The sequence below is a fragment of the Leptidea sinapis genome, chromosome 15 (genome assembly GCF_905404315.1).
Source record: "Leptidea sinapis chromosome 15, ilLepSina1.1, whole genome shotgun sequence".
Taxonomy (NCBI): Eukaryota; Metazoa; Arthropoda; class Insecta; order Lepidoptera; family Pieridae; genus Leptidea; species Leptidea sinapis.
Genome location: NC_066279.1, coordinates 9,299,922 through 9,315,731, shown reverse-complemented (window position 1 = coordinate 9,315,731; position 15,810 = coordinate 9,299,922). Strand labels below are relative to the sequence as shown.

Below are 15,810 nucleotides of genomic sequence, written 5' to 3'. Positions count from 1 at the left end.
CTCCACCCACCCCCCATTTCATCCCCTTAGGGGATGATTTCCGGGATAAAAACTATCCTATGTCCTTCCCCGGGTTTCAAGCTATCTCTATACCAAATTTCATCTAAATCGGTTCATACAAACTTTGCACCCCTTTCTAACCCCTTTAGGGGTGACTTTTTTGAAAACGCTGAAAGTTATTTTTTTGTATTGTAATAAGGAGTCCATACGCAAAGTTTCAAGTCTCTTACTTAAAATTTTACTCCATCCCCATACAAACTTTAAACCCCATTTTCACCCCTTTAAAGGTAGAATTTTCAAAAATCCCTTATTAATCTTAGTGTATACTTGCATTATGATAACTACCTGTTGTGAAAAAATCAGCTTTCTAGGTTCAACGGTTTGGGCTGGGCATTGATTTAACTGAGTGAATCAGTCAGTCAGGACTTTAACGTTTATATATATAGATTTACACATATATACACTTATTTTATTTTCTAATTCTTTGTTATTTTATTTGCGGAAATCATTACAATGATTTCGGTGGGGGGTATGTTCGGTCTTTGCATTGTATATTATTTGGTAAAGTGCCGGTTAATTTCAACTGTGGAGATCGAACTTGCTGAGGTGCCATCTATCGCTACCGTACTTCAACCCTAAGTTGAAACCGGTAGCAAACGGTGGCGCTAGTCGCGACAATCGCGTGACGTACGCGTGTGTGGGCGCAACTCATAGGCTTCTACACATGCTCTCTTCTGCTTCGACCGCCGTACGAGAAGGTTCCGTCCGAGACGTCTGGGCCGCCCTTCGAGGCTCGAACCACGTTGGTTCCTGTAGTGCCGTGCACCGGTGGATGCTGTGTGGCGAGGAGCAGTAAAGGTAGGTGGTACATGCATTGTTCCTTTTTTCACGGTTGCTTTATTGCGCCTACCAAATAATCTACAGTCCATTCTTAATATCGAACAGGTATATTGCTGTGGGGCAGCGCTGCCGATATTAATACAATATTTGTGCTGCAGAAGAGGGCTATACGCGCTATTTATAACATTGTAAAACATATTTTTGATGAAAAAAAAGCCCGCTGAGTTTTCTTCAGGCTTGAGGCATTCACTTGGGAATGGGTGGTAGTTTTTTTGACTTTCAATAAGTGATGTCACATCCTATTCTGAATAAAAATATTTGAATTTGAAAAAACGAATATGTTCTCTGGCTTCAGGAGAAATCCAAATGGCATCGCTCTACCAGAGGAGAACTAAAGGAAGGGGCTCTCGTTGTAATCAAGGACAAGACCTCTTCGCCTCTTATGTGGATGATAGGACGAGTTATCCGTGTGCTACCAGGGAGTGACGGCGTCGCAAGAATTGCGGACATATGCAGACGCAAGGGCGTGCTCAGACGGGCATTCAACACTATTTGCCCCTTGCCTCTACAGTGACTCTACCTTGAAGACCACGGCTCTTCAACGGGGGGAGCATATTAAAGCCGCCTTAACTGCGGCCGATGAACCGGTACCGAGGAACCGGAACAGGGGAGGCAACGGTCATCGACCCACACTGCAGTGCCACGTTCCGCAGTTGCGTCAAAACCTATCAGGACGACACCCGCGCAAGCACAGCTACCTATTTATAATATTTCCGCATACAAAAACCAGTTACTTTGTGCTGTCAATAAATATTTAATTACAGTCCGCTGTTTGCTTCGCCACCAGTATGTAATTCTATGATTTTTTTTTACTTTCGTAATTAATGCATCTTCCCAATACACAAGACGGCATTTTAATGTTGTTTCTATATCAAATTGTAGGCAATTCTGCCGACAATAAACACGTGCGTACCGTTTTCATATCGAGAGAGCGACTACGACCAAAAGGGGCAATTGCCTCCCTTTAAGCGACTTATTTTCGGCGCGCTAGTAACATATCTACCTCTTTTAATACTATAATATCATTAATACGTAATAAATGACGCACATGGTCGACCAAATTGGGAACGTTTTGAGAAAAGGAGAGGTCCGAAGCACCCGCAACCGGCGAGCACGTATGAAAAGAGTAATGAATTTTGAGGAAGCGCGTGAGGTTTGTAAGGATAGAAGCAAATGGCATTCTATCATCTCTGCCTACCCCGACGGGAACAAGGCGTGAGTGCGTATGTATGTATGTAAATGACGCACATGGCCTAGTTGACACATTAACACACTTGCTCTTTCAGTAAAAAGAGGTACTTAGTATAATTATTTTTCTTGCGTTTGATCTTAGAATTTGCAGTTGGTGTTTTGTAAAAAGTTTTAAACTTGCTTATTCTCAACACGGCTCAGCTATACCCACTGAATCTGAATCTGATGGGCTTTGATGACATAGAATTTAGAAGAGTCCTCATTTTACGTTTAGCTTGAAATTATCGAGGTTTTGTTAGGCATCACACAAATTATTAAATGACGCAAATAGATAAAAATTTGAATCATTTTACCGCTTTTTGCCCTCCCGGTTATCAGAGGAGAATGAGGCAACGTGAAACCATTTCTGAATATTTCCTTTAGTTCTTCAGCTCAAGCGACAAAATATAGTTTAATTTGCAAACAGGGTTATCAATTAAGTAGTTCCCTGTACCATGCTTTAGATAGTATTAAATACTAGAATGCGGGTGTCCCACAGTTCAAATTTTTAAATCCACCCACCACATAATTAATAAATTAACACTTTGATGTAAATCAATATGAGTGGTGTTATTTATAGGTGTTTTGGTTGTGCTACTATTAAGGTGTGACACTGATTTATTTGTTTAGTTGTTGGACGCCAATGAAGTGTCTAATCTTTTTTAGAAGTAATCCTTAACTTAGTAATTGATAGTGAAAGCAACTTTAGATTTTATTGAAACATAGGACGCCACTTATTTATTTTTGGTAGTTTTGAGAAGGAGTTAGGAATATGCCTCATCACGTCCATATCCTCACTAGTCTGTAGTGAAGCAAAAAATTCACTACGCAGGAACGCCCGGGGAAGTCCCACTATTCAACTTGAAAACGATTTGAAGTAGCGGCTGTGCCGTTCCTAATTCGACCTTTTATTCCAAGTGGCCACGGAAATAAACGACAATATATCAACTCAAGACTTGTAAGTATGGCTACTGTCACCGTAACAATATAAAAGATTTATAATAATGATAATAAAAAATTTTTTTTTAACAAAAACACAACCGACTTCAAAAACACTATTCCAAAACAATAGATATAATATACACTATAAAGTATAAAAATAATTGCGTATTTTTATGCAATCTAATTAATTAATCTAATTCTAGTTACGATTATTGTCATTTTTGGAATTGGTGTCCGTCCGCCGCGACTCGCTCTCGCCTCTCGCCTCCTCACAACTCAAGCACATCTCATCTATAACTATGTATGTAGTTACAAACCTATCTTGGATGACACCGAGTCCAAAAATAACAAAAATCGTAACTGGAATTAGATTAATTAATTAGATTGTATAAAAATACGCAATTATTTATATACTTTTTAGTGTATATTATATCTATTTTTTTGGAATAGTGTTTTTGAAGTCGGTTGTTTTTGTTAAAAAAAAATTTTTTATTATCATTATTATAAATCTTTTATATTGTTACGGTGACAGTAGCCATACTTACAAGTCTTGAGTTGATATATTGTCGTTTATTTCCGTGGCCACTTGGAATAAAAGGTCGAATTAGGAACGGCACGCTATATCTATTGTTTTGGAATAGTGAATTTTTTAAAGTCGGTTGTGTTTTTGTTAAAAAAAATATTTTTAGTGAATTTGTGAAGTATATCCTTTCCAATAAAAAAAGAATTATCGAAATCGGTGGGCGCGATATTGAGTTATTCGTAAATTTATCATCCACTTTGCTATACTATGTATAGCAAATGTAAGACTTTTATGGCTTTCTCATGGATGCCATTGTCAGATCTGGACCAAAATACAATGGGACCACACGGGAAGCATTCAAATGAAAAAGAATTATCAAAATCGGTTCAACCAGTCGTAAGTTTTGAGGTAACAAACATAAAAAAATAAAAATAAAAATATCGACGAATTGAGAACCTCCTCCTTTTTTGAAGTCGGTTAATAAAGCACGTACACCTTCCTTAAAGGACGGCAACGATCCTGTGATTTCTCTGGTGTTGCTAGACAATTTGGGTGGCGGTGATCTCTTAACACCTGGTGGGTGAGCGTACGGGTACGTTCGTTTGTCCTCTTGTTTAGCCGACTTCAAGAGGTTCTCAATTAGTCGGTATGTTTTTTTTTATAGTTGTTACCTCAAAACTTTCGACTTGGTGAATAGATCTGACAGTGGCATCCATGAGAAAACCATAAAAGTCTTAAATTTGCTATACATACGTATAGCAAAGTGGATGATAAATTTACGAATAACTCAATATCGTGCCAACCGATTTCGATGACTCTTTTTGTATTGGAAAATATATATTTCAAATAAAGTTTGGTGAGAGTTTGGTTAGGTTCTGATTACGGAATCCATAACAAAGTCTCTTCAATTCTTAGGAGCAAATTAATGATACTCGGTCGAATATTTTCTAAGCTATCCGGATATTTAAGTCATCTACCATAACATAGGTATGGTCAAGTAATTGTCGTAGTGAAATATGATGATCAATGGGATTTCTTAACGAATTACAGTAAGGGTGCGATCTGTGGCAGAATTTCTAACTGTCTGTAATCAAATTGCAAAGGGCTTACGTTCATTGCTGCATTGAAAAATTTTGTATATCTACACATATTTAGACAAATTGTTACTTAGTGTACTTCAGATTCACTAAAAATAAAAAATATTTTAACAAAAAAACAACCGACTTCAAAAACACTATTCCAAAACAATAGATATAATATGCACGAAAAAGTATAAAAATAATTGCGCATTTTTATACAATCTAATTAATTATTCTAATTCTAGTTACGATTATTCTAACTTTTGGAGTCGGTGTCATCCAAGATAGATATGTAACTACATACATAATTATAGGTGAGATGTGCTTGAGTCGTGAGGAGGCGAGAGCGGGTCGCGGCGGAAGGACACCGATTCCAAAAATAACAATAATCGTAACTAGAATCAGATTAATTATTTAGATTGTATAAATATACGCAATTATTTTTATACTTTTTAGTGCATATTATATCTATTGTTTTGGAATAGTGTTTTTGAAGTCGGTTGTTTTTTTGAATATTTTTTCCATAAAAAAAGAGAATAAGGGATAAATCTTCGTAGGTAAACATAATAATATTATTATAAGTAATAAAATCGTTACACTGTAAAAATTGCACATTGCATATTTTTTAAAGAATAATTGCTTTGTATTTTAAAAACAATACTAAAGCAAAAAATAATACAATTTTATAATATATACTAAATTTATAATAAACTACTGAATACGTTTAGCTTTGAAATTTTGCTTATTGACAAGTTAAATATTGACAAGAGGACGGGACAAAATCTATCTATCATATTATAACTGCTGCGTATACTTGGATGACGTCACGGGCAGCAGCTAGCTAGTAAATAATAGAATGAAGTTAAAACTTAAAGGGATTATACATAATATCATAAGCTTTTGGTTTCGTTACATTATGTGAATAACGTTTTTTTTGTAATTTTATTGAGTTGACTAACCTCCTTCTCCTCAAACTACATACCTATGTAATAAAGTAATTGTTGCATAAGCTGTTTATTAGTATCCTAACTTATTTTGCATGACATCAACAAGTTATCTATTATTGTTGAACTTTGACATATATTGACGATATCTACAGTCGTAACCAAAGTGTTATCGATTAAATATTCTATTCTTACATCAGTAACTTTATGCATGTAATAGTCGAACTAATATTCTGCTAAGTATCTGTTTATTGTAAGAGCAAAGGCACTGTACGAGAAGGTGAAGTGGTGAAGGTGTCAGTACTCAGTGTCAGACGGGGGACGTCACAATTTTATGTGATTTTATTATTTTTGAAATTTTGAATCGAAATTTGAATTTTGTGACCGGGCATTTCGACCAGCTAAGAATACAATGAGCATAGTGAGATTTTTTACCAGAGAGGCGTTTAGTGCGCATAAAACTCATGAAATATTGGAAAAGTTAAAAGTTGTACAGTGTGATATAGTAAATTTATCAACCGAACTTTGCTATCATGTGGAACTTGCCGAAGGATGTGAATATCTCAATATAAATCAAATCAAAATTCTACAATGGCTTCTTAGTTCACCTTTACAGCCACATTCTTTGAGAAACGAATCGGTATTTAAGAATATTCAAGGCGATCAAGTGATTATTGAAATTGGACCAAGGCAAGATTTGAAATGTTTTTGTTTTCTTTCACTACAGTTACGGTTGCTTCACACCAGTTTCTTAGTTCTATTTGAAACCCACCATGTTGACAAATAAAATATTCATTGTATAAAGTTATTATTAACAGCATTGTTCCAACTTTCCTTGTAATGAGAGATTTCAAGCTTTGTTAATAAGTATATAATTATATTTATTGTATATTTGTATGTATTAATTACCTATAATTTTACCCGCGTAAACTTCATTTCCACATTCAAATTGGTCTAGCCATATTTAAGGTTAGCGTGAAAATAAATAGACAAAAAAAACTTCTTAAAATATTTTTAACTTTTGTTACATAAGAATAATTTATTTCAATTAATTAAACGAAAAAATTATTGAATGTACAAACAAAACACAATTTTATTATTTGTTGTTATTAAATCGAAAATCCCACACATGTAATAAAAATATGTAAAGTGCATAAAGCTTTGGTGGTTTAAAAAGTAACACATACTTAATTACATTTGAAATACGCAGATAACATATCGCAAGAAGGGAGGTTTCTAATTTGGGAACATCCATAAATTAAAGTAAAGTCATTACTTATAAAAATAATGTTCTTTTTGTATAAAAAAAACTATGAAGAATTAATGTTTTAGGTTCAATTTTTCCACTGCGGACTCTAGTAACTCTGTACAGATTTGTGAGAGTGTGGGTCTTCATGATGTTGTCAGACTTGAGGTTTCAACAAGATATCTCATCACATTCAAAACAGCCAAAACTGTTGATGATGTTCTATTGGAGAAATTGGCGGCACCTCTTCATGACAGAATGACTCAATGCATTTATACTAAGGAAAATCTTCCTCGGCATAGTTTTAATGAAGGTTTGCCAAAAGACTTGGAACCATGGTATGTTGTGCCTTTACAGAAAGAAGGCATGGGGGCGATGAAAAGAGTGAACCAGAAACTAGGTAACATAACATTTAGATATTAGTGTAACTATAAATTATTATTATTACTAGTTTTAAATAAACAGCAGTCATCATGTTCACTGCTAATGTTGCTCTCATCATCTGACAGTTGTTTATGTAAGTGTTCTAACAGTGCAAGCTCTCTCAACATCTAAGTATGCTCTCATTGAATACTTTGTTATGGGTCAAATACATTATATAGCTTTATTTAAAATAAACACATTATTATTAAGGTTTCTTAATATTGACCTTACCATCAGCATAACTGATACAATCACATAATACATAATATAATATTGACACACTTTTTACTCAAATTATCTTGCCCCAAGTTAAGCATATATAGCCTGTGTTATGGGTTACAAGACAACAATATATTTAACACGATATACTTACTTAAACATACATAAATTCATATAAACATACATGTAAAAAAATGGATGTTTAAATGTATTTAACATTTAAACATCCATGACTCGGAAACAAACATCCATATTCATCATATAAATGCTTGCACCTACCGGGATTCGAACCCGGTACCTCTAGCTTAGTAGGTAGGATCGCTAACCACTCGGCTATACAGGTCGTCTCGTCATCAACAATAGGTTTTATTTTATAAATGCTTTTCCTATGAAAGAAGATGTTGTGACAAGGATAGAGAAAGGAATGCTGAAATGGTTTGGACACATGGAGCTAATGATTGAAGAAAGAATTACAAATCAAATATATATAAGCCAAGTGTCCAAGTTGGTTGTGGGAGACCGTCTAGGATCGAGCAAATTGGGATTGTCCAAAAAAAAGGAAATGTCCAAAGCACCCGGAACTGACGAGCATGTATGAAAATAGAATGAAGGTAGTAGAAGTGTGTTAATTTTGTAAGGATAGAAGCAAGTGGGGTTCTGTGGTCTCTGCCTACCCTTACGGAAAAACAGGTGTGGGTGTATGTTTGTCAGTCTTTTCCTATGTATGAATGTAAAAAAATAATTTAATTTATAAAATAAATTAATATTCAAATGATTTTTAGGATTAGCTTTTGATTCTTGGGACATGGAATTCTACATGGATTTGTTTGTTAATAAACTGAAGAGAGATCCAACTAGTGTGGAATTATTTGATCTTGCTCAAAGTAATAGTGAACATTCAAGGCATTGGTTTTTCAAGGTTAGAAACTATTTTCTTTTCTTTAGTTCTACAACTTAAAACCTTGGATCATTTATATTTCTACATAATAGCTTTGAAAACATTGAAAAATTGAGGTTGACAGTTAGCCCTATTTTAAGCAATGCACACACACTAACACAAAGTGACATACAAAACGCGAGTGTAAGATGTAGCTTGTGATGCTCACTAAAGGTATAAACCTGGCCTGTTTTCATCAGATATCTAGCAACAAGAGGAAGTTTTCTAAGCTTAAAACCCTTCCTATGTCTAGACATGTTATATTTTATGTTTGACATTATATTTTTCTATTCATCAAATTTTAGGGTAAAATGATACTGGATGGAAAGGAAATAAGTGAATCACTTATAGATATGGTCGCTTCTACTCAGAAGTTTTCAAATGATAACAATGTCATTAAATTTGGTGATAACAGCAGGTTAGTAGGTGTTCTACAAGTTTATATTGTCATTATATTGTATGTGTTGAATAGTTCTGAAACTTTGAAAATAAAAACTATTTGCTACAACAAACATATATTAATTTGCAAAGTATAGGGGAAAATAAAAAAATATGAAACATGTTAAATTATTAAACCTTTCACCAGACTTTAAAATATTATTTATTAACATAGCTTTACTCATGGTTACTCGTGTTTCTCACTTTTTTAGTGCCATAAAAGGATTTCAACACACAAAAATAAAACCTAGTAATGTAGGAGCTCCATCTCAAGTTATATCAGAGACAGTGGAGTCCGATATAATATTTACAGCCGAAACTCACAACATGCCAACAGCTGTAGCTCCATTCAGTGGCGCTACTACCGGGACAGGGGGCAGAATACGGGACGTACAGGGGGTGGGCAGAGGAGGGCATCCTGTAGCAGGAACTGTCGGTTATAGTGTTGGGAACATTCAAATTCCAGGTAATAATCATAAGATAACAACAATTACTCTATTATATATATATCTCCTAAACTCTTCAGAGATATATAGATAGAATTTCGATAAAGACCTAAACCGAGGTGCGGGTTCGAGTCCCGGATCGTCCATTAATTATGGTTACCAATTTAATTTGTAAAAGTACTGTAAAGCAGTCAGGGAAAATAAAAACAGTATTTCATCACAAATCACTTTATATTTCGGATTTTACAATTATAATTTTTAAATATATACTCTGGGTAATTATTCAACACGCCGTGGTAAACACTGCAGAATACCTTCCCGGGTCTTCCACGGTGTAATCGGGGTAATCGTTCGGGACGATGGCCCTTTTTAGTGATAGCATCGCCGCCTGCAACCACAGGCGGAGCTCGGGGTGGGACCGATCGGTCCGTGATGTTATGTCCGGTGGGATCCTTCTACAGTGCGATGGAGCCGGCGTAATGTCGCGAGCGACCTGCGGACTGCGGTAGGGCGGTAGGTACCGGTGAGCGCAGGAAGCAGGCGGGTCCTAGGAGACTAGGTTGGACTAGGTAGGACTAGACGTGGTAGTCCTCTCATGTCCGGTGGTAAGTCGCGGGGGCGGCGACCACTGTGCGGGTAGGCTGCGATGCGGCAGGCGGTGGTAGTCCCGCGCCGCACACAGTCGTGGCAGGAGTGCCGTAACTGCATCGCCACGCCTCGATGGTGATCCCGGGCATACAGAGGATCCTGCAGAATAACTGCCGAGCGAGACATTGATGTACCCCCGACATACCCTCTGCTAGCCCTCCTACAGTCGCCTCACACTTCCCATCGCTACACCAGCGCCACCTCTCCGAAACCCCGTCACTTCGCTATACTCGTTCCAGTACATTTAAACAAAATTACAAAATTCAAAAAAATAATTTTCATAATTCAATATTACAGTTTACAGTATTTTTATGTTATTTTGAGTTATTTATTAATAGCTACATTATTACCTTGTAGGTTACGATTTGCCTTGGGAAGATAAAAGTTGGAAATATCCAAACAATTTTGCAAGTCCGCTACAAATTTTGATTGAGGCCAGTAATGGTGCATCCGACTATGGTAACAAGTTTGGAGAACCGGTTGTTTCAGGTACTTTACCAACCCAACTAAGAATATAACTACAAAATAGAATCCATCCAAATCTCATGATTTTTATTGAGTGGAAATCCCACTAAGTTTCATCTTCAATCAATTCAACACATGTTTCGTCTCTAAACATGTTGACTCGCCAAAATCTGGCACGAGCCTGAATTGAATGAGCCGGAAACCGCTCTTTTATACCCTCGTCACATAAATTATCGCGCTGTGATTGTTCGGTTGTTGTAACGTATTACCACCAAAAAGATACGTAACAATAATGAAGAGACCGAATTTATTTTTTTCATTCGACTATATAAACATTTTATTATTTCTAATTGTTCCAACACATATAAGCGGAATCTTTCTTCACATGTATGTAAAATATAAAATGAAATTGAGTGTCCATTACTAGACCAGTGTCAATTAAATGTCAAAAATTTAATGTGAATTGATTATTAAAGACAAAACGGAATTTACAGTCAATACAAATTATAACATTTGGATGATTATGGATTTCCGCAAAATAACGCGTAATTCAAAATATTTACATGTTGACATATAGTAAGTAGTTATAGTAATGATGTATTGCTGTTGCTGTTCATTTGGATAACATATTTCAAGAGGCAACACTTATTTACAGGATTTGTCCAGTCGTATGGTCTGAAGAATGGAGATAATGTGAGAGAAGAATTTGTTAAGCCAATAATGTTCAGTGCAGGCATTGGTTACATGCCACATACTATGATAAAGAAAAATAAGCCGGAAAAAGGTTAGCACCTCAGTCAATATGACGTCCTATTTTTGGTTCTCACTGGCAGCTTAATATCTGCCTTAATAGGTATTATATTATACATTTCTCCTTCTAGGTTATTAGATAATACCTGAGAAGGAGAAATGTATGCATTTTGAAGAATTTGAAGGATTTTCTGTTTTATTTTGGATAGTCTCATTATTTCAAAAATACACTTCCAAATATTTTTTTGCCTTTTGTGATAAAATCTTAAATTTTTATATTTTTTATTAATTACTTAAATTATTTAATTATAATAATTTTAATCTAGCCTTAGGCCAGTAAGCAATTTAACTTTAACTTAATTTACTAAATAGAGTAAAACTATGATAGTGTCCATTAACACTATTGTTTTTGTCTGTATTAAGGGGAAGACACTATGTTGTTGTGTTCTTTACACTTAGCACACGATAGTTCACTACTTTATATTACACTGCACTAACTCAAGAGGTTTAGTTCTTGTGAGTCACCTCACTTGGTTCGTGTTGTCGAGAAGCTGGACAACGTTGGCTTTCACATGATGGTGAAATGTTAACTCGTGAGATTTTGCATATTTTTGAATAATTTTTCATTTGTAATAAAAATTTTTTGAATTAATTTTAAATGTCGTCGTATGTACCAGGGGGCATTTACAATAGCTCGGAGCACTTCCAAAATAAAAATCGTTAATATTTAAGTGCTCAGAGGAGCTGTTCGGGTTGATGAGCGGCCGAATTCCACCACCGGACATTACGTGCAAAGTAGCACCCGCATCACGTAGACGTCTGGCATTCCACAACCGTGCGTTTTCTTCGAAATTTCTTGCCTCGCACAGCCACTTTGTGGAATCAACTACCGGCAGCGGTCTTCCCGAACAGAAACGACTTAGGGACCTTCAAGAAAAAAGCATACTCCCACCTTAAAGGCCGGCAACGCATTTCTTGACACACCTGTTGTTGCGGATATCCATGGGCGGTTGCCTCACCTCTCCCCATCCCGTGAGCCTCTTGCCCGTTTGCCCCCTCTCATATAAAAAAAAGAAAAATATTTGCAGGTATGTTGCTGGTGAAGGTGGGTGGGCCCGTGTATCGTATCGGAGTAGGTGGCGGAGCGGCATCCTCAGTGGAGGTACAGGGAGGAGGGACTCGAGACCACGCACTGGACTTCGGTGCGGTCCAGAGAGGTAACTGGACCTTATACACCGATTATAGCTTTGCAGAATTATTTGTGGCCAGAGAATTAGGTGCTATAGGTATGTCCTATACACCTATCCAATATCAAGAGACAATCATATCAGTGTTAGGAAAATACGTCCTAACGTTTGCTGAGAACTTTCCTTTTTGCGAATCGCGCTGCTGCCTCGTTTTCTAGTTATTAAATAATCCTTACATGTTTTAAAGCATTAATATCTCTGTCTTTATTGTTTTTTAACATTTGTATTGTTATTTTTTCTTTATTTAATGTTAATCTATACTAATATTATAAAGATGCAGTGTTTGTTTGTTTGTTTGAACGCGCTAATCTCTGGTACTACTGGTCCGATTTGAATGATTCTTTCAGTGTTGGGTAGTCCATTTATCGAGGAAGGCTATGTTTTTTTTTCAAAATTAGGGATCCGTAATAAAATTGCTATTTTGTAACACAAGGTGTAAAATCGGAAACCTATTTTTGCGTGCGCTGCATAAACTATTGACAATAGAACAAAATGATGTACAGGCTATAATATAGGCAATATTTTATTACTTATAAAACTATCGCGTGAATTATACTTTATATGGCAAAACAACGTTTGCCGGGTCAGCTAGTTGTTCATATCTATTGTAATTGTAAAAAATTTGGTGGTAGTGTTTCGCAAATAAAAAAATTATTATTATTATTATTAATAATTGTTCATGTTCAGTTTTTTTTTTATAAATTATAAAGGATTTGATAAATTATGTTTGAACTGTTGAATTACCTTGAAACGTGTCACTTTACTTATCTTCACGAAATATTTGATGGCTTAGACCGCACAAAGAACAACACACGCAATGTTGTAGTCACAACTTTAGTCGGAGACGGTAAGTAAGACGGTGAGTACCACAGTGGCTCCTGGTGCCGTTCATCAGTAACGTGCAATCATTTTTGCTTCGGTGTGAAGGACGCCGCAGCGAGTGAAACTATTTAATCATAAAAAATATTATTTTAAAATTATTTCGATGTAAGTAAAATATGTATCGTTTTTTCTTAGGTGATGCTGAGATGGGTAACCGGCTGAATAGAGTTATTCGTGCTTGCTTGGAAGCTGACGTTAATCCAGTGGAATGTAAGAAATATTTATTTTTAAATACAAACTTTTTTTTACAGTTAAATGCAATTTTCCTACTGTTTGCAGTTAGGTTTGTTATAATCTATTGTAAAAAAAATCACATAGTCGCACGCTTCAACTTATTCCAATCAAAGTGTTGCAAACCAAAATTGGCAACAATTTTTACCTATTTTCACATGATTACCATTTATTTTGCGATCTCTGTTATTTAATAAAAAACAGCCCATATTACTCAATCAAAATGTTCTATTTGTGAAATATTTTTTTAAATCGATGATCTCCTGTTTCTCTGTACGTGAGTCTGTCATTCTGTTATTTATGGACACCAATAATTTGCGAGCACAACATAGAGTGGGACGCGACTCTACTTTATACCATGCACTCAGAATATACCGACGTATAGACTACCTGACGGACCGTTAACCAATTTTGATATGTTAATGTGTGTGTTAGCTAGTGGTCTATTATTAGAAATACTAAGCAGCTTATGCCAATCGTGGGTGATTGTTTACAACGTTTTCAATCAAAATCGGTCACAATAGAATCGCCTACCTTCTATATGTTGCTGTATCTCTGTAGAGATGTTCTCTCTCGCACACTTTGTTCGTGTATATCTACGCTAGTATATTGTAAGTATATACTTTATACCATTTTCTATCGTTGCTCTTTTAAACCGACTTCAAAAAATCAAAAAGGAAGACTCATAACTTTGAACTGGGTGAACTGGTTTTGATGTTTTTTTTTATTTAAAAGCCGGTACTTTCCGTGTGGCCCTAATTTCAATTGGGTTTAGTTCTGACAATGGGATCCATTAGAAATCCATATAAGACTTAAATATGCATTATGTGCGCCACAAATAGACGAATTCTATTAACTTACAATTGTGTTACTGATTGTATTTATTATACCTACTGCTGCCGCTATTATGCCGCTGTCAACAGTTTGTTGGAACGGTAAAAAAATGACGAATTGCAGCAATTCACGACCAAGGAGCCGGCGGTAATGGAAACGTGCTTAAAGAGCTGGTAGAACCGGAAGGAGCGGTCGTATTCACCAAGGAATTCCAGCTGGGAGACCCCACCATCACGACCCTGGAGTTGTGGGGCGCAGAGTACCAGGAGAACGACGCTCTGTTGTGTACCAAGCGGAATAGACCTATATTAGAAGGTTGCTAAGGTTTCTATATTCAATTTTGGGGGTTCCCCATACTTAGAACTGAAACACAAAATTTTTTTTTCATCACACCCATACTTCTAAACTGAAGTTTGCGCGAGAGTTACCATGGTTATCATGTAAAATCGTACAATAAAATTTATTATTTAATAGCCCGTGGGCGGTCGCTCCGTTCCCAATCTGTGGTATCATTAAGAATATCATTTATGTTATAGTAACCTATACCACACCATCGTTTTTTAACAATTCTTTTGAATTTCGTAATTTATTTTGAACATTTTCTGGGATCTTGTAAAAATATGTTGGTACAACGCCCCACAAAAGACTTACCCGAGTAGTAGGCGGTATAAGCTTACGTTTGTTCCTGGTTATGACAGTTTCTCTCAAATTCACTTATTTACCTATGAACATATAATATATTGAGAGGCAACATTCAAGATGTTTATTTTGTTTCGGTTCGGGAATACTGTAACCGTCAGATGATTCCACAAAGTGATTATGCGATTTAGTTATTGTCTCGATCCCGTGCTTCTTGTATTACCAGAGTTCAATGGAATGCTATAATAGTAGAATTTGGTATTTTGGTGTAATGTACGGTGGTAATGTAATAACTGTGTGGTGACTGGTGTTGTAAGAGTGTGGGTGGTGATGAAGTGACGGCGAATGTTTTGTTGAAAATACAATGCAATTATGACTTCGTTTTATTTATTTGTTGGTCTTTTATTTACTTGCATCTTTGCGGGAATGAGGATGGCGGTAAGTTAAAAACAATCAATATATGATCTGTGATTTATAACGGTGCGTTCACGAGCCTGTAGAACGAGTATTTATAACATATGTCTCTTATCGAGCAACTCTTCACTCAGCAGGCCGTTGTTGAGACTCAAACGCTTGAATTGAACATCGCGTGCTCGAGATTCAACACGCCAATTCTTCACATTTATTTTTGCTTGAACCTGAATATTATTAAAATATATAAGTGGTTATTAATAGTACAATAAGTTTATTTGTTATTATAAGATAGTTTTAAATGCTAAAATAGTCTTTCGTAATAATGTTGCGGGACAGTTTATTTCGACCACTGGTATTTGTTCTCGAGCTCTCC

The 15,810-nt window shown here is 35.9% G+C and overlaps 1 protein-coding gene and 1 long non-coding RNA gene across 2 annotated transcripts in view; both read left to right on the top strand.

Annotated features, from left to right (window-relative positions):
- Positions 1 to 677: 677 nt before the first annotated feature.
- LOC126968512 (uncharacterized) lies at positions 678 to 1,663 on the top strand. The gene is made up of 2 exons (XR_007730218.1): positions 678 to 858; positions 1,196 to 1,663. It is a non-coding gene; the product is annotated as an uncharacterized LOC126968512 (long non-coding RNA).
- A 4,176-nt stretch (positions 1,664 to 5,839) lies between these two features.
- LOC126968449 (phosphoribosylformylglycinamidine synthase) overlaps positions 5,840 to 15,810 on the top strand; it is a 42,983-nt gene continuing 33,012 nt past the window's right edge. The window contains exons 1-10 of the mRNA XM_050813473.1: positions 5,840 to 6,308; positions 6,951 to 7,264; positions 8,289 to 8,425; positions 8,749 to 8,861; positions 9,094 to 9,347; positions 10,333 to 10,464; positions 11,096 to 11,224; positions 12,279 to 12,407; positions 13,455 to 13,529; positions 14,508 to 14,699. Of these exons, the coding sequence (XP_050669430.1) occupies positions 6,031 to 6,308; positions 6,951 to 7,264; positions 8,289 to 8,425; positions 8,749 to 8,861; positions 9,094 to 9,347; positions 10,333 to 10,464; positions 11,096 to 11,224; positions 12,279 to 12,407; positions 13,455 to 13,529; positions 14,508 to 14,699 (1,753 nt within the window). The 5' untranslated portion in view covers positions 5,840 to 6,030. The remainder of the gene's footprint in view (positions 6,309 to 6,950; positions 7,265 to 8,288; positions 8,426 to 8,748; positions 8,862 to 9,093; positions 9,348 to 10,332; positions 10,465 to 11,095; positions 11,225 to 12,278; positions 12,408 to 13,454; positions 13,530 to 14,507; positions 14,700 to 15,810) is intronic.